The 19325-nt window shown below is 40.2% G+C and overlaps 2 protein-coding genes across 3 annotated transcripts; one reads left to right on the forward strand and one right to left on the reverse strand.

The window, feature by feature from the left end:
* The first annotated feature begins 10149 nt into the window (after positions 1–10149).
* Positions 10150–14750, forward strand: nms (neuromedin S). 2 transcript variants are annotated; one of them, XM_084545024.1, is made up of 7 exons: positions 10150–10279; positions 11663–11709; positions 11950–12006; positions 13094–13120; positions 13228–13281; positions 13751–13825; positions 14515–14750. In XM_084545024.1, the coding sequence occupies exons 1-7, from the start codon at positions 10207–10209 to the stop codon at positions 14545–14547; spliced, it is 366 nt and encodes a 121-aa protein (XP_084401150.1). In that variant the 5' UTR covers positions 10150–10206; the 3' UTR covers positions 14548–14750. The 2 variants fall into 2 exon arrangements, with proteins under 2 accessions (XP_084401150.1, XP_084401151.1); XM_084545025.1 differs by having other exon boundaries at positions 13751–13893; positions 14515–14554.
* A 516-nt stretch (positions 14751–15266) lies between these two features.
* pdcl3 (phosducin-like 3) lies at positions 15267–18604 on the reverse strand. Its single transcript, XM_084545023.1, has 6 exons — positions 18280–18604; positions 17083–17200; positions 16808–16898; positions 16440–16583; positions 15795–16003; positions 15267–15425 (listed from the first exon to the last, which is right to left on the reverse strand). Exons 1-6 carry the CDS (start codon positions 18283–18285, stop codon positions 15277–15279), a joined length of 717 nt encoding a protein of 238 aa, XP_084401149.1. The 5' UTR covers positions 18286–18604; the 3' UTR covers positions 15267–15276.
* Positions 18605–19325: the final 721 nt, after the last annotated feature.

The following is a 19325-nucleotide window of genomic DNA, read 5'->3' on the forward strand; positions in this document are numbered from 1 at the left end:
TCCAACGAAACCAGCAGTGTTTCACTTTCTGTAGCATAAGAATTGTAATTTGATCACAAATCATGGTCACTGGAACGTGTTTTGAACTAAATGTGTTTTCACGTTCCCTGAGCAGCACTTGAGCTCCATCGACCCTGTGAGAGGCGACTCAGTGGGTCATTTTAAAGGTGTGGTCCGCTGGCAGGGCAGGCTGAGTTATGGGGTTAATAAGGGCAGGAGCATTGATGTGCCCCGACAGCAAAGTGATGTGGACTCTCTCATTAATGCCAAGAGCTTGATGAACACCCCAACAAAAAAGACTGAAACATCTAGAATCCCCTATCTGGTAAAAGTCAACTCTGGGGTGGAAGAGCTGGCTGGCTGAACGTAAATGTACGGTTACGTAGGTTTATCTTGATACAGCGACACTAAACGGGACAATTTTTATCATATAAATCCAGACAGTGGTGGTTTATAGCTTTGCATGATGTGATACTTTTGTACACAAATCCCATAAAATCTATGGTTGAATACCTTTATGTTTCCTACTACTACTCTGTTTCCTACAAAGGCCTTAAGCAATCTGTAAGAGGACTGGATGTAGAGATGTGGATGTTACTTAGACATGTAGCACCCACCTAGACCAGACCAGACACCCCCACCCCATAGCAATCCCCAGCAGGATGCAGCCTGCCACAGGCAAACACACGAAAATGCTTTAGGAACAACTCACTTTGAGGCCCCTCCCCTCAAAGACCCCCCACTAACAACATTGTGTTGCCAGACACCACAGGACACCCTCAGAAGGCCCATGTCCATTCTCTGATGAGTCCCAACCGTTTTGGAGGCACAAAGGAGACCTACACAATATTAAGAAGGTGGTCATAATGTTATGCCTCATCAGTGTATATATACTACATAGGGGCAGGTAAGAAAATTTGTAACAGGTGAGGTGGGTGTGGCAGCCAGGTGAGTAGGATCAGAGTGGAAGACTGAGGACATCTGGTGGGTGGATGGAAGATGACATGGAAAGCCACCGATGCTAAATATTTAGCGAGCTAATGAACTGACAATATAATGTAAGACATTCAAAGGCAAAATAAAAGGATGAAGGCATCTCTATAATTAGGAAGAAAATTCAACAGGACCGAATTTGTCACATCCAGCTCTGTTGAACCTGGACATGTTAAACTGTTTCTGGGTTTGGGCATTTCCTGTTTTATTTTTGTGTGCATTGTACTCACGTCAGTACTGTTTAGTTTTTGTCTTGTTATTTTTGGACTTTGTCTTCACCTACTTTTGGAAACAAAGACTTTCTATTCACCACCTGAGTTCTGAGTCGAGCATTTGCGTACGAAGTGACAAAGGAGGATGGAAACACACAGACTAATAAATACAAAGGGAACAATGCGTCACAGGTGAGACACATCAGGGCGGGGCAAACAATCAGGGACAGCAGCCACACGTGAGAAGTGAAGACATCTGAAATGATAGAGAGTTAGCGACTTACAAAATAAAACAGGAAATGCCCAAACCCAGAAACAGTTAAACACGACCAGGTTCCGCGGAGCAGGACGTGACAAAATTCAATATATCAGCTTGTTGCCCACTTCAGCCATTCTGAAAACCTCAGGAAATCACAACTCTTGAACATTCACAAAGATGCCCGCTTTTGAGTTTGAGCCACTTGAAGGCAGCAGGGCTCAGTCCAAAACTGCTCAGCTACAGTGAGAGCTTTCATGGTAGTGAAGAAACAGTTTTGGAAAACAAATGAGCAAATTACCTCTTGGCTATGATCTTGTGATAGGATCCGTTGACAATAGCGTCCGTGAAGTAATCTGAAACCGAAAAAGTAGCTTCGCCAAGATTTTTGTTTATTCTCTTTTGCTCGTTCTGGTCTCCAAGCGACACAACAGAGGAGAGCATTGTGTTTATTCCCACAATCATATGCAATCAAACGGCATCACTTCTGAACTTTAGGAGGATGTGGGAGCAAATCAAACACGCACAGACACGGCAATCAGGGATTATCTAGTATCAGAACATCTCAACACATTCGCAATGATGAAGCAGCTGCTGCAACAAACCAATCAGTGTAAAAGGCTGTACTGGAAACCACCAGGCTGCAGGACTCTTCCCCACTGAGCCATATTGTTGTTGGGTACGTCCTACCAGTAGCAGCTGTGCAGGCAGAACACGTGTCAAACGGCATGACCAAAGGGGGATACATCAGGGGTATTTGAGAAGCTAATGGGCAATTTTTGTTGAGGAATGTGTTATGTACCATATTGTCCTGAGACACTGGCACTGGTATTACTGTCACACGTGTTGCCTGTACGCCTTTAGACATATGTACAAAGTAAAAAGCGAGGAGCAGGGTCTTCATATTTGGTGCTGAAGGTTCAGATCTGATGCTTTTGGAACTGCAGAGGGTTCAGAGCTGCATTTAATTCTCACCTAGACTTCCAAGAGGTGAAAAATCAGACCCGGTGGCGAGGCAGGCGATTGACTCAAGTAATTTGTCCCACTTGTTTAAAGCTAAAAATCTAAAAATGGAACTTTTACACATAAATGAATTTCCGTTACATTCAAGCCCTTGCCAGACGAGTTCACACTATGCTGATTAACCCTATCAGCAGCAGGTAAATCTCTCTCTTTTTTTTTGCAGTATACTGGATTTTTCATCTTTACCCTGACAAGCAATAATTGCTTTGAAGAGAGAAGGAACTGTAGCAATGGAGAAGTAGCTTGTACCAATTAGGACTATGTCGGAGCAAGCAGATAAACAAGGGTTACAAATGTAATTAAATTAAGTTATTATATCTTATATCGGGAACTAGAACCACACCCCATATCACTCTATTTCCTGCATTTACTTATAGAAGTGCGTCATAACCCTCTCTCTCTCTGTTCATCTCGGTTCTCAACCCCCACCCTCCCCATCCCTCTCTTTTCTTGTCATCCTCTTCCATCTTTCATCACAGGAACCAGGGGAGCCAGGATCCGAAGCTTCCTGAGATGTGGCCAACCCTGAGTCTCATCCCTGGGTTCCTTTACCTCTACCTCTAGTTCTATGTCTACACATTCCGCCCCCTTTGTATATTCCCTTCAGCCCCTTTTCATCCCATCCCCTAAACCCTTTTCACCCCTTTTCATCCCATCCCTTTGACCTATTTTCATTCCTTTGTATCCAGTCCCCTTGACCCTTTTCATCCCATCCACTTGACCCTTTTCATTCCATGCCCTCCGACGCTTTTCATCCCTTCTCCTTGACCCGTTCCATCCATCTCCTTAACCAATTTCACCCCTTTTCATCCCTTCCAAACGAAATATTTTCATCCCTTTTCATCCCATCCCCTTGAGCCTTTTCATCCCATGCCCTCCGACCCTTTTCACCCCTTCCCCTCAACTCTTTTTATCCCTTCCCCTCGACCCTTTTCATCCTTTTCATCCCTAACCCTTTGACCTCATCCTTCCATCCATCCATTACCAATAAACGTATTTGCATCAATAAAGGTGTGGTCTTTGTTACTGAAGTGACACATGCCAGCGATTGGCTGTTGGCTGTTGCAGGGTCAATGATGGGCATGTATGACCCTTGTCACACTAGGCTGGACCACATCTTCAGCAAATTGAACATGCTGAATCCATGGCAGAGTGAATAAATGAGATAGAAGACTCTGATTGGCTGTTTGTTTCCAGTAGATGTCATTTAGGTGTCTCGAGGCCGAGTGGACACAACATGAACCGGTCAAGAGTTATTTGTGTGATTCATGTCCTGTTAGTGATGAACACTAACGATTTACAGTGCAGCAAACAAACATGGATGCAAAAACTAAAATTAAATAAATTCATAAGCCTCAACGAAATCAAAATGCAATGTGGGAAAGAAAAACTGAACGTAAACAATACATTTATTTGTTTACTCACATTTAAGACAAAAAAATACAGAATCAACTTTAAAGTTTTCACAAAATTCATATTTGGACTTCCTGGAAAAGAAGCAATTAATCTTCAGTGGTGACCTCATGCTGCACTAACAAAAAGCTTTTTTTACACTTCTGATTCACCACAGACATCCAATATATTTTCAGTATTTTAAGTAGGAATGGTGTTGCATTCACTGACTGGTGCTTCCACGGTCACATAAACATCTCCATAGCTGCAACTTTACTGTATGAGCATGAGGAACTACATTTTCTCATCCAGAAAGATATGACAGAAATAATTAATAATTATATTTATGAAATACTTTTGTTAACAGTGACTGATATTTCAGACTCTACTGATTAATTAGGTCAAATTAACTCCTCTCCAAACAGCAAACAAGAATCACGTTGGCCTATCTTCACAAGCACACATGTAAGTCACCTGATAACATGATGAGCATGGTCTGATTGTCCATGACTCTTTGACAATGTGAAATCTGTGACTGTCTCAGTAAGACATAATGAAACACTTCTCTATTTGCACAAAGATATGTATGACAGTAAAAGCTGTAAGAACCGAACCTGAGAGCAATCACTGGTTATTTAAGAGCAGCAAGAGGACAATTGGAAGAGAGGTGTCATGAATACCAGGCTAACAGCAGTTTCAGGAGCATTTTTACCGGTTACAGTACATTGCCACTCTCAGGGCCGCATAAAGCCACAACATTTGGGTAGCTACCTTGAACATTTCTGATTTAGCGACAGTAATTGTGGTTTAATACTACAGATAACAGAATATGGGTCGGGTGGCTGCAAAGCGAACTATAGTTGTTTTATGACAAGTCAGTAAGAGAACTGCTTCCATCATTATGTGAACAAGTTGCACAAAGCATGAGTCCAGCAACTTACAACAATACAATGTTTTTTTCCTGGGATTGTCACCCACTTAGAATAATAATAAGTTTTAGTTTTAGTTTGGAAGCAATACAAACAGAAACTATAGCAGCTGTACACAATGAAAATACAATATATACAATAAAAGCACACGGTAGCACACAAATGAATGTAACTGGTACAGTGAGGAATAGCAGCATTTTGAAATAGTAAACATTAAGTGCAAATGTATCCATGGCAGTGCAAATGTGTGAGTGTAGGTGGACTGGGGAATTAATATGGGGGATTATTGCACAAAAGTCTATGAAGGAGAGAGGCTGTGAGGAGTGTGAGGGATTTGACAGCTTGAGGGTAGAAGCTGTTTGCATTTGATGACTCTGTATCTCTTCCCAGAAGGCAGTGTGGCGAACAGTCTGTATCCATGATGGGTGCGATCCTTGGAAATGGGACCATATATAGTACAAATACAGGAACACTTCATTCAGTGGGCCGTGGGCTTAGTTACCATTATAAAATCTCATTCAGTGATACGTAGTTCTTTAATAGACTTGAATTGAAATAAAACTCTCCAAGACTGAGCTAAAAAAAGCTCCTGGTGAACGTTCACTATTCTAGGAAAAAAAATTATACCTAGTGTAACCATCCACTTGGACCCGTTTCATCCCTTCCTCTTGACCATTTTTACTCCTTTTCATCCCTTCCAAACGACATATTTTTAGCCCTTCTCCTTGACCCATTCATCCATCCCCTCAACCAAATTCACCCCTTTTCACCCCTTCCAGACAACATATTTCATCCCTTTTCATCCCATCCCCTTGAGCCTTTTCATCCCATGCCCTCTGACCCTTTTCGTCCCTTACCCTCAACCCATTTCATCCCTTCCCCTCGACCCTTTTCATCCCTAACACTTTGACCTCATCCTTCCATCCATTTCTCTCCTACCACATCTTCAGCAAATTGAACACAAACAAACATGGATGCAAAAACTAAAATTAAATAAATTCACAAGCCTCAACGAAGTCAAAATGCAATGCTTTTAACTTAACCACACTATTCTAGGAAAAAAAACACCCAATGCTTGATAGACAACATGTCCCTGTCTTTAAAACATCAGGATTTGAAGCTTAACTGTAGTTCACGTTACAGCAGAAGTAGCTCCAGTTCCAACCTCTCATGTATTATTATCCATTTATCCACCTATCCATTCTGTTGACCACGCACCGCCTCTGTTAATTCAAAGATAGCCGTGTTTAAAAGTCATTATTTGTACCTAGAATGTCTGAACAAAATGTCAGGGAAATAGATGTTTTTGAGACTTGGGTCTGAGCATGACCCAAACACTGACAGATGAGATCTTCATAGACTCAGGTTCTGTTCACTGCACAATAGGAAACGTAGACAGTAAGATAAATACACAATAGACAGATAAAGCTACCGTCTTTGCCGTAATCACAGTAAAATCATTTGTCTCTGATCGGGACCGTCTTTGCTTTGTTTTCCACTTTTATATTCCATTTTCGCTTAAGTGGAATGGAGCATCTCCATTTTTCAAAATGAGAAAGTGATTAAGAAGCTCTTCAGCCGCGACTCCGTGGCTCAATCATTCCTATTTCTGTTGTTTTCGCACAGGCCAATCACACAAGATGGCTTGTGATTACCAGATCTTCACATGCGCGGCACACCAGGAAAGATTCAAGAGTCAACAGCGTTTGAGTTTATTGCTTTTTTTATGTCTGCCACATGGCAGGGAGGCCGGCTCAATCAGTCTGCCGAACAGCTCTTTTTAGTTTATGGATATTGTACTGTTACTCAAAGTCATGAAAGGGAAAATAAAACCAGTGGTATAAACAGACAAGAGAAACTGATACTAAAAAAATAAATAAATAAAATAAAACGCTCCAAAATGTGTGTAATTTGGAAATTATCTTTATGTGGATTTAATTTTCAGTTTTAATCAGAATGATGTGTCTTTGTCGTGAGGATATTTCGTCAAACAGGGTATTTTGTTGTTGTGTGTCAGGTTTACTGTCTCGTGACTTCAGTCTGGCAGGTATAGTGAATCTGCACTGATCAGCCACAACATTATGACCACTGACAGGAGAAATAAATAACATTGACCATCTTGTGACAGTTCAGTGTTCTGCTGGGAAACATTAGGACCTGGCATTCATTCATGTGGATGTTACTTAGACATGTAGCACCCACCTAGACCAGACCAGGCACCCCCACCCCATAACAATGACACTCCTTGATGGCAGCAGCCATCCCCAGCAGGATGCAGCCTGACACAGACACACACACAAAAACACTTTAGGAACAACTAAACAAAAAACATGAAGAACAGCTCAAGGTGTTGACCTGGCCAAATTCACTAGATCCCAAACTGATCAAGTATCTGTGGGATGATCCACAGAGGCCCCTCCCCTCAAAGGCCCCCACTAACAACATTTTGTTGCCAGACACCACAGGACACCCTCAGAAAGCCCATGTCCATTCTCTGATGAGTCACAACTGTTTTGGAGACACAAGGGAGACCTACACAGTGGCAAGTATGGCAGGTGAATACTGCCACAGACAACCTACCAATGGATACTGTCATCTGACGTCCCATACCTTTGCAACCAGCTGGAGCCATGTCGAGAGAGATCTCTGGTTGTTCGGTTGTTCGGCTTAGAGAACCAGTGGACAAAGGTAAACATAGACAAATACTTTTGACAAGATCATCTACTCTCCAGTCTGGACAAAGAAGACGTGAGGCGATTCAGTTCTCTGATGTCAACACACATCAGAGCTGCCTGTTACTGCTGGTTTATAAAAGAGCACTGAGACTCAACCATTAATGTGCTGTATGATGTAAACACTGAGCAGATACAGCAAGCCTCCACAGTTAGGTCAGGATACTCTACTGAGTGTGAATCATGGCAAGCAATCGCAATATATCACAACATATGTAATGATTAGATTCAGTTTTGATGCACAAATCTCAATAAGATTTTTTTTTAAGACTTATTATAGACTCAAACACACAAACACAGAAAGGCTGTGATGGTGCCATTACAGTTTATGACTAGTGATCATTTTTGGGGTTGGTGTCTCATCATAATGGACTACAGATGTTTATTTTTAGTCCAGTGTTTTCAGATCATAACGCGAAGCAAATGGAGGCTGAGGAAAATACGTTTGTGAAAGTCAAATGGTCGGGGGCAGAGGTATAAGTCACCTTTACTCTTCGCGGAAGGATTTCGGTGTAAAATCAGGTGTCAGTGTCGAAGGAAATGTCAGCGCTGAGCTCTGCCCGATCAGAGCACTTAATCCCCGAACAGAACAACATACTGCACTGTGTCCACCGCCTGACAAAAGCGCCGTCACCTGATCAGTTAAATAAAACACCACGGCATCGGGCTCTGGTTCAGTCTGACGGGGACACACACACAGAGCAAAAGAAGAAACTGATAATTGCATTTAAAAATAGAACAAGCACGATTCACATTAATTAACTCTACATTTTCATGCAACATGTGCCAGATACTGCCATTTTAGTCTATTTAATGTCGGATTTCGCCGCTCAGAGGAGTAGCCAGGAAGCTGTCAGTGCATGCCGTATTTTCAGAAACTTAAGAACCTGCACTGCAACTTAAGTTTTCCTGCAGCAGGCAATTATTTGCAATACAACTTTAAAATTAGCTGGAATACAGGGCCCCGGGATTTGCTTTGAGATGCTTTAACGCAAACAGTTAAGGAATATGCACCACAGCATTCACTGATATCACGAGCTACTCCTGTCGAAGCCATTTTAGGCTCATTTCAGCTTCTGTGATGCTTCAGTACGGTACCAAACAAATTTGTCCATGTGCCAGAGGAAGATGAGATTCACACTGAGATATTAAAGCATTGTCTTGTTGGACGACCTGAAGACTGGAGCAGAAAAAAACAAAGCACTGAATAGGATCTTATTATCTGAAACTAATGGTTGTGATATTTTGCAAGATGCAAGAATTTTTGTTTTGTGTTTTTTATCAAATGTCTCAAGAAAACAGTCCCTTTTTCTTGTATACTAGTACTAACAATACCTTAATTTACTTTACTGAACATTTACAACGTCTGTTCATCTCCTATTGGAGGAAATCTAGCAAGTTTACTGTACAAACAGGAAGTGCCGGCAAGTTAAATATTCCAGCCTCAATGTCCAGACAATGCAGATAACATATACAACTCAGACATATTGAACGGGGTTTACACACTTGCTATTATAACAATAATGTTGTTAGTGGGGGCCTTTGAGGGGAAGGGCCTCTGTGGATCATCCCACAGATACTTGATCAGTTTGGGATCTAGTGAATTTGGAGGCCAAGTCAACACCTTGTGCTGTTCTTCATGTTTTTTTTTTTAAGTTGTTCCTAAAGCGTTTTTGTGTGTCTGCATCCTGCTGGGGATGGCTGCTGCCATCAAGGAGTGTCATTGCTATGGGGCGGGGGTATCTAGTCTGGTCTAGGTGGGTGCTACATGTCTAAGTAACATCCACATGAATGAATGCCAGGTCCAGAAGTTTCCCAGCAGGACACTGAATTGTCACCAGATGGTCAATGTTATTTACTTCTCCTGTCAGTGGTCTTAATGTTATGCCTGATCGGTGTACAGTATGTTCACTTAGAGCAGCCATATTCAGTACCTAGGGAGAACTATTGGGAGTTAGGTGGCTTGCTCTGGGGCACTACAGCTACACATCCCCATCAGTGCCAGGACGTCTTCCCAAAAACACAACCCTCTCAGCGTCTCTATTAAATTAAACAACGAGCGTAATCCGGATCTAATAGTCGTGACTAACAGTGACTAAATTCTTTTTTGTTAGTTTACTGCTTCACATGAGTCTTGACGTTGTTTTTAAAGAGACAACATGTGCAGCCTCTACATATGTTCCACTGTAACTCGCTTCCAAATGTGACCTGATCATCTAAAAATGAGGACTTTACATTAATTGTCCTGATAGTTAATGTAGTACTTCATAAGCTGCAAGTGTGTCATACATTTCATACGTTAACGTCAGCACTCCACCGTTTACATCATCTGGAGCCAGTATTCTCACTACCCAGTATTTTAAGTGCACTGGAGAGAGAGAGAAACAGGGGGAGAGGGAGGGAGAGGTGCGTTGGATTTGCGCAAGCGTCATTCCCGGTGACCGGCTCGCTGCGTGATTGGCCACCTTGAGAGGATGTCAGCCAGCAAAGGTGCGCTCTTTTAAAGTGCGGCGGGCAGAAGGCAACACAGCTGTTTCTGCTGCTGCTGCTGCTTGGAGACGAGATCAGCGAGCCGAGCCGAGAAGAACCGAACCGAACCGAAACAAACCTAAAAAAGCGCTGAGCAAACACACAGAGAGGAAGAAGAAGAGAAAGGAAGCGCTACAGGCATGACTCTTCCAAGTGTGCGACAACTTTTTCTCCTTTGTTTATTCGGGCTTTTTGGATGTTGGTGCACAACAGGTAGGACTGACTCAAACTTTATTATGTCCTTTGACGTTTTGAGGTTTTATTTATGACTCAGGATGTATTTAATGCCAATTTACATGGCTTTGATTTACTATTGCATCAGTTCTGGGATGCGCAAAGCGTGCACATTTTGTACTCTCTTCCACTTTACACTAAAATTGTCAATATAGGAAAAAAAAATCTCTTTAAAAAAACATATTAAAGAGAGATTTAATAAGACATATTATACTTTTTATCATGTTGCATGACTGATTACTAATTTAAATGTATGCTTATGCTTTATACATCTATTTAAAGCCACTAGTAGGATCACCTTTGCTTTGTAAAATGGTTTCATACATGTTTCACTCAAATTTTTTTGCCAGTGTTTTAATTCCTCAGACCTACAAAGGCTTACGCTGGAAATCAGCTTATTAAAAACTTTAATGAAAGCATCGTGACGGGCTGTCGTGCAAAGCAATTTGAGTTCCTCGTTATTGAGGATTAATGGCGCCGTTCAAACGCATTCATTGTCCTTTATTAATCACTAATGTCCGCTGTTAATTAACAAAAATGTGGTGGGGTTTCTGCGGGGGGTGGAGACATGTCAGTGAACGGCTTTATGTTTGTCTGGATGCTCTGCGGTTTGCTCTCACATTAGAGGTTAAAACCGTACATGAGGGGGGCAAACCTTTTATACGTGATGCATTATTGGAGAGAGCTAACAGGAGGTAGTTGAGATCCTCTGCAGCCGAGGAATATTTTGCAAATCCTTCCTTACTTTACACTTCTCTATAAAAAAAAAAAAAAGTAATATAGTGATTTATTTTTCTACAGAAATGAAGAAGAGTTGAAGTGTACAGTGCTCAAAAATGATGCTTAAACACAGTTTCAAACTCTTCTTGTCTAACGTTTGTGCTTTTATCTCTTAAAAAAATACAGATAGGAAACATTAAACCCATCCTGAGTAATATCACTGCAGCAATATGAGACTTTAAGCACTGGAGGTTAACTAAAAACATAAGATAAAATATTCCTTTATCTATCCCACAGTGGTGAAATTTGCAGTCTTGCAGCAGCAGCCAGTTTAAAGGAGAGATAAAGAAGTTCACATTTAATGAAGTTAAGGTTTGAAAATCAAATTATCTTAAGATCCTGCAGATTGGTATCAAGTTTGGATTTGATTCTTACTTATTTATGAGTTTCCAGCTGTGCAGCAGATGCAGCCATACTGTCCCATTTTTTCCACACAAACAGGTTTTAATGATGAACAAACCATTATTGCTCATCACAAACGCAGTGTGAGTCTGACAGAAACGTTGTATAATGTCACAGCTAACGACGCTAATGGATTGATTTGACTAACGGCGGCCTCATCGCTGCTCTCTTTTGCCCCAGATGCCAGTCCCCTCGATCAGTGGGAAGACGGAGCGGCGTTACGAAAGGTAGTAAATCACTCGGATCACCCCTTCACCCATCACTGAGACGTTTCCCTGCTTCGCTCCCATTTCCTCGTGTGTTCAGTTGGTGAATTGTGTTCAGTTTGTGTGTGAAGTCCTGTTCCCACTGGACTTTGGGTTTAGCAAATGCCTGCCTGACCAGCAGAGTGTGCTCATGATAAAAAATGAGGCATGATGTCGCGTTCAATGTCCATTATTAACTGATAAATAAATGTCTGTGTGCAGGTGCGAGGCATCCAGAGTGATGATCTGAGTGACGTGTTGTGGAGAGACCAGAATGAGGTAACGCCAAGAGCACTTTAAAGTCTGCTGCTCGTGATTTACTCATTTTAAACATTTCTGTCTGATATAAGTCACAAGAGTCTTGGTATAGTTATAGTAACATGGCGATATCATCAGCCTCAGTCTTATGACAGTTTACCTTACACATTATGAGATTATAACATTAAAATGATTTCTTGTCTTTAGAAGGTTTAGACACTGAGAACTGACTAAAGTCTATAGAAGTAAAGGTTAAACATGTTTTTTGATTATGCTAATAAAAACGTCGCTAATTCAAAACCGTTCAAATTGGATCGGCCACAGTTGAGGCCCCATGATATAGATTAGATTAAATTAGAATAGATTAGAGTCGTCATCGCATATAGGTGCACACACAACAAAATGGGGTTTTGCCCATTGTGCAAAAGTGCAGAATGTGCAAAATGAACCCAATAACAGGGAACAAGCTACGACTATTGTACAGACTATGACTGTTGCAGTAAGCATTTTACAATAATAGTAGATTTTAATTTTAATATATAGATGGGTATATACAGTATGGACAGGAAACATACCAATACATATACACATAACTACATTTATACATACACACATATATATAAGTGCATATATATATATATATATATATATATATATATATACGTATATACCTGTAAACATGCAACTACATATGCACATACCCTTCTCTATAACATATGCATATGTATATGTGCACATACACATATGCATATCTTATTAAATAAATACAGTATAGAACGTATTATATAATAATATACACTATCATATATTAAAATTAGATATATATTAACACTATTAAGCAATTAGGTTGTAATCTCAGCAGTGTTGACTATAATGAGTGTCTGAACTGTGTGTCAGCAGTGGATGTTCAGGTGTTTTTAGGGTATTGCAGCCAGTATCTAGTGTGCAAGAAGACAATGAAACACAACACACCCAACAAATGAATAATTAGATTCTCAGATTTTACAGTTTGTTACCTATATAAGTAGGACAAGTGAGAGAGAGAGTGAGTGTGTGCCCTTTTTACACATAACTTCTGCTTTTAATCTGAAATGTTGTTTCCTCGCAGGAGCAAGTGCAGAATGTTTTCAAAAGAGTAGGTTTTTATTCCTTACATTATAATCTTTTTGTCTTATTTCTGATATTTATGTGGTGACTCATCTCTGACATTGGATTTCCCGACTTTTTTTTTTTTTGTTCCAGTTCCTGTTTCATTACTCAAAAGCGCGCAACTCTGTTGGAGCCGTGCAGCAACAGGTGAGCAAAAGCAGCAACTAAACCACGGGTAGTTTTCCATTACTCAGGAGCTACCGCTTTACAGTTTTTAATTTTTGTTATTTCAAGCAGAAACACGAGTGGAATATGGAAGAACATGAAACATCAGCTGGAGGCTTTTAAGGCTAATTTGCACAGATTAACATTTTCAGTTGTTTTAAACGTTGAATAATGAAGCTGCTGTAAATGTTAAAATGAACCTGAGCCAGAGTTCATGTTTTGAGTTGATTCAAGTGCTGTTGGTTGCCTCTCTGAGCCGATACCTCTCTACGTGTAATATTAATTAAAGATGGACGCCACTCGTAGTGAATTAGCTCATACTTATCTGACTGCACATAAAGGCAAAGCAATCAAGATTAGTTTAATTATTGCTCGGTGCTCTCGCTAAACACGTCCTCAAAACTAATAAATATTTCATTTCTCTAATCAAACTTCTTTCTTCTCCCTCCAGTCTCACTCAGTTCATCCTCTGATGCGACTTTCACCCAAACTCTCGCAGAGGAGAAAGAAGAAGGTCTTACTTTTGGTGAGAAACCACGACTCTTCTTCTTAAACTGCACGTCTTTAGGAGATAATGACGTACAAAGGGACACAGTAAGGAGAAGCGTCACTGAAAAGGCACCTGAACACAACTCTTATTGTTGCAGGAGAAGTGTTTAAGGTGTTAAACATTCACTTTAAACATGTCTTGTTTCACGCCGTCCTCAGTGAGGAACTCCCGGCTGCGTGGTTTGAATGTCACGCAGCATTAACACGTTTTGGAAAGGTTGTTCCAGATTTTGTTTTTTTGACTGTTGAGCCCATAAAATGAACTGTACAGTGGTAAAACGATCAAGTATCTACAGAATTATTGGGAAATATGTGTATTCTTTCTTGCCAAGTATGACGAAGATGCTCACTCTTTAAATATTTGGATTTTCTTTGCTTAGACACACGCTGTTTATCTCCTAAAACACTCAATTACTCCTTTAAGAGTCATCATCTATCATCCCGCAACCCCACTGGACGTTAAAGAGCAGACAAACTCATGGAAAAAAAACGACACTGAACACTATTTATCGTCTGCCTACAGAGACTTAACCTTTCCAGGTAGCGAAGTCAGTCATTGATTAAGAAGGAGTCAGCGTGAATCACCGTAAATCTCATCACGACTCCAGTTCAATGTACACTGCCAACACTGACTTTTCTCTTTCTGTCTCTTTGCTAATTAAACAGAAGATTCGAGCTCTGCCAGACGGGCTGTTGTAAAAGAAGAAAAAAACACAATCCATCAAAGGAAATTATACCTGAAAGAAGAAGAAGAAGAGCAGCTGGCCGCTCCGCCTCTGGACATCGCACTCTGACAGACTCAAAATGCTATCTACAGATAGAAAATAAAATGTTATAAATGATGTAAAAATAACCAGAACCACACTGCCATGCGTTTTGCTGCCTCCAAATGTCGATTGGTGTTAACTGGATGGGATGTTGTCCTGCTACACAAACTCTAAATAAGCTTCAACAGTGTCACTGATTCTCCAATAATAATAATAATATTAAAAAAAAAAGCACTTAGAGGAAAAAACTGACACCAATTACTGTGGCAAAGAGGTCGAACTCCACATTTAATTCAGCAGAATCAAATGCACATACACATTTTGTGACATAATTACCAAGAAACTTAATAAAAAAGTTAAAACTACACTTTTATGCTTTTGTAAATATCCAGGAGATGTAACTGAAGGTTTATTGAAACTACAAAACAGTTTTGCACACTTTCCCACAGAAATGCACGACGAGGTCACACCGCAGACACTCCAGTCAAGAGGTTTGTCCGAGAACCTTTGAAGCAGGACTGAGCCCTTGCGTATGAGCGCCACCTACATGGTTGAAATATTAAACGTACGTGCTGATAAAGGAGATACTCTCCCCTCGCTGCTCTTTAAGTGTTTTCCATGTAGTGGCCACATGTTCGTTCAGGTTTGGCATTTATTTTATTTAATAGTCCTCATCCTCAGAGTCACTGTCCTTCCGTGTAGGAAGCGAACTTCTGATCGACGACATGAGCTTGTCTTCGATTTGTTTCTTGGGGTTTTCCTCCAGGTCTGTCTTCACTGCGCCAGATTCTGATAACCGCCACTCCAGCTCTGCGATAAAGACGCACAAGACGAATTACAAAATGTGACGAAAATGTCCAGGACGCAACATTTGCAATGCAGTACAGTTCAGAAGGCGAAAGAAACTACAGCTACAGAAATGTGTCCTAAATGTGAATCAGCATCTCACGAAAACACTGTCAACTAAAGATAAACACTGAATTCAAGTGTGTGATGAAACGTTACTGTAAAGACTGAATATAACTGTACAATTTGACAGCATTTGCATGGATGAAATTAAACTAATTTCAATAAAAGAGTCAAAATTGTCTTAATAAAACTGTGACAACAGAAAGATTCTAGTGTGACTGATAAATTCAGCACCTATTAGTCTAAGTTGTAAAAGTCGCACCCCCTTACCATCAACTTTCAGATTCATGCCTCCAAATACGAGAGGGCCGATGAACTGGGCCTTCATCTCGCCCTCGAAGTAGACGAAGATGGTGGGCAGGTTGCGGTCGGGGTAGTTGGCGATGCAAGTGGTGGAGATGGACTTGAGGAACTTGGTCTGAGGGAACTTCCTGGCCAACGTAGCCAGGTGCTGGTTGATGAGGGAACACAGAGGGATGCTGGGAAGAAAGATGAATGGAGAGAAAAACTTTTAGTTGGTCATAAAGGGAAGACTGATCGATTGAAAGCTGCATCTGCAACAAACATTTATCTTCATCATCAGTCTTTCTATAATGATTTTTTTGACTGAAGAGATGATCTTGAGCCCAGTATGAGCTCTCCAAATCAATATTATTTTGTCTGGCTAACAGCCTAAAAGAAAGTATTCAAGTACTTAAAGTACCGACAGTAATTACTTAAAAAAACAGATCAATAAAATTGTTATATCATTCAGTTAATGCAGTGATTGACTTTTGGCAAATAGCCAAACACACAAAATGTACGTAATCTTAAGCCTAATGCAAACATTTTCCATCTTTTCAGACAGTAAAATATTTTCCTCAGCATTTTTGTCTCGCTCTTCTTCAAAGTCCTCGGTGTTGCCGGCCGACCTACCCTTGTTTGTAGAGGTGCAGAACCACCCAGATGCCATCTCCGGCCTTGTTGACTTCCTGAATGTAGTCCTGTCCAGAGATTTCCACCACATCACCAAAAACATTCTTCATCTGAGTCGCCTTCCACTCTGCAAGGCGCTTCTGTCTGGAAGGATGCACGGCTCATATAAGTAAACCGACGGACTGAAGCAATAGTCTCAGACCAAAATACAAACCACAGCTTTACAAAGAATCTATAAATTCTATTCAGTTTTTTTTTACCCAAGAAAATGGGTAAGTGCCTTTTAAACTTAAATATAAAGCTACTGTAATTAAGTCTTATGATTCAAGTGTTTTTTTTTTTATATGAGCTGCATAACCCCCACTTACCTGTACATCTCAATAGCAGCCTCATCTTCATCACTGAACTCATCTTCATTCTCCGCCAGTTCGTCCAGCGTCATGCTCTCATATGTTTTAACTGTTCACAAAAAACAACAGTTATCACCCGATTACATGTACTAGTAGAAGAACTACTAGTAATCTATGCTCAGTTATCAGCTGAACAATCGCTGGTACATTTGCAAATACGAGACGAAAAACAAATTTTCAATCATGTTCTGTGAAGTAAAAACATGTAAGCAAAGCAAATCTGTCTCTCTCACCAACGGACTGCTGTTGGAGGGCCAGTTCCTCCTCTTCGTCATCTTTAGGCTCCTCTTTGGGAGGAAGAATGCCTTTCTTCCTCAGGATATCATTCCACTCGGTGTCTTCATTTGGGTCCTAAAGAGAACACAGAGCACACACACACACACACACAAGTGCTGTTAATATGACTTTCTTTTAGCTCTGGAATGTGATGTGTTTCTTATTTGTTTTTTTAAAACGCAGAAGACTGAAAATCAAGAGTGTTACACGCTCCTGGATAGGCTTTGTGCTCATTTAAGCACATTTAAGAGTGTAATACTGTACTGAAAACATAGAGTAAGCTACAGAGAAAAATATGAGTGCTTTGCTTGTTATTTCAACAGCTTTACAATGATCAATTAACTCTGTGACGGTGTCTCAGTCTATGTAGACAGGACGGCAATATTAAAACATGATGAGGCCCCTCATCGAACAAAGAGCACCTTATTAAAAGCACTTCTGTACATCGTTGGCTAAAAGATCTTTTATAAAGTAGAAAAAGTGAGTGCATAGTGGATTTCTTTTGGATTTCATTTACTGTCTTCCTGAAAGCCTGAACTGAGATTTATTCTGAATAAAATTTAGTTTCTGGTGGAAACAGATTCAAAAAGTTAAGCAATCACGTAGAGATTATGGTTGTAAGAAACAGCTGTAAAGAGGAAGTGCCAAAAAGCACATGCTAATAACTTAAAAAATGTTTAAAAGTTACTGTTTTAGGCACTGAAACATGAGCAATAAAGTTTAAACTTCATAAAAGGAAATAAAGTTTACACTTTATTACTTATAAATAAAGTTTAAGCTTTATTTCTCTCTTCAGTGAACTCACCGGATGAGTCCATTTTTAACAAAACCCCTAAATAATTTCCACCAACGCTAATATTACATCATTTACTTCAACCCTTCCTAGTAAAATGATTTATCAGGAATCGTTTTAGCTCCTGTGCTACCTAATTCCATTCTTTATCCGTGTCTTTTTCGTGGATTTTACTGACATCTAGCTAACTAGCTAGCAAAGCTAACATTTAAACAGTTGATACGCCCTGCCACACTGCTAGCTAAGCTCTCGAAAATGTTTAAATTATGTCAACACACGATGTCATCAACCGACGTTAAATCGTCCCTTTCACCGAAATTAAAAAATATAGGTTTTAAAAGACGAAGACATTTTCACCAACCTGCATTTTAACAGATAAACGAGTCCTCTTGGAAATCACACTACTGCTCTCCTCCCCGACACGGAAACAGAAGGAGCGCGCACATAACGAGTCCGGCGGAAAACTGAAACTTACGACCGTTTCAAATAAGCGTTAAATACGTCCGCATTTAAAATAAAACACATTTAAATACACATTTGGTGAAATAAAACATACCCAGCGTGGTTTTTATTTTTTACATGGTGGTATATTTGCTACATCTAGATTTTAAACACCTAGGAACGGATGTTTTTCGCGGTGGGACAATAATAAAAGTGACACCGACTTCCTCTTGAGGCTGAATATGGCCATATATGGAGTCGGAGCGTAGCATTCCATTTGTAGCTGCTGAGAGCGAAACCAGACAGGTGCTACGCTGCTCTCTCTCTCTCTCTCACACACACACACACACACACACACACACACAAATATACATACAAATATAGCATAAAACACACCTGTTATTTTTACTTCATAACCAAATACAACTTTCATTTCCTTCTCTTAGTCATTATTTCTTTATAAGATCCTGTGTTTAATTTTGTGAATGCTGAAAAACACACACCCCTGGATGACAAAAAACTAAAAAATTAAAATGAGTAAATTTTGAGGGCCGAAGCAAACAGCACTCCCTAAGACATCTTAACTTGCTCAATTCCTTCTTCCTCTTTGTCTTCTTCCTCTTCTTATTTGTTGTGATGCAGATCTGAGATCAGATTAATATTTGCTGATACTTATTGTTGCTCCTGATTTCCAAACTGGGCACAACTGAAAGCCTGAAGCCCCAGGTTTACGATAAGTCCTTGTAGTTTAAGAATAAGTTTAAGAACAGCTCAGGCAGCTCTTGAATTATTACCCATGTTGAGCGGCTGTGTGTTAAAAGTTTGTTTTTAAGATCTATATCATCATTTTAAACTGAATACACGTGGTTTATTGTCACAATAAATGTGTATTTACTCAATTTATCACAAAGGGGGAGTGGGATTGTCTTTTTGGTCCGATGATTAATCTGATGAAGCTCCAATCTG

The sequence above is a fragment of the Chelon labrosus genome (genome assembly GCF_963514085.1).
Source record: "Chelon labrosus genome assembly, chromosome: 5".
Classification (NCBI taxonomy): Eukaryota; Metazoa; Chordata; class Actinopteri; order Mugiliformes; family Mugilidae; genus Chelon; species Chelon labrosus.

Bases quoted from the DNA above. Each gene is read 5' to 3' on its own strand.
- nms (XM_084545024.1), top strand. From the start codon at position 10,207: ATGACTCTTCCAAGTGTGCGACAACTTTTTCTCCTTTGTTTATTCGGG. The intron at 10,280-11,662 runs GTAGGACTGACT...CTTTTGCCCCAG, and splicing joins TGGATGTTGGTGCACAACAG to ATGCCAGTCCCCTCGATCAG. The intron at 12,007-13,093 runs GTAACGCCAAGA...GTTTCCTCGCAG, and splicing joins TGTGGAGAGACCAGAATGAG to GAGCAAGTGCAGAATGTTTT.
- pdcl3 (XM_084545023.1), bottom strand. The intron at 16,899-17,082 runs GTGAGAGAGACA...TTTTGTGAACAG, and splicing joins CCTCCAACAGCAGTCCGTTG to TTAAAACATATGAGAGCATG. The intron at 16,584-16,807 runs GTAAGTGGGGGT...GCATCCTTCCAG, and splicing joins GCTGCTATTGAGATGTACAG to ACAGAAGCGCCTTGCAGAGT.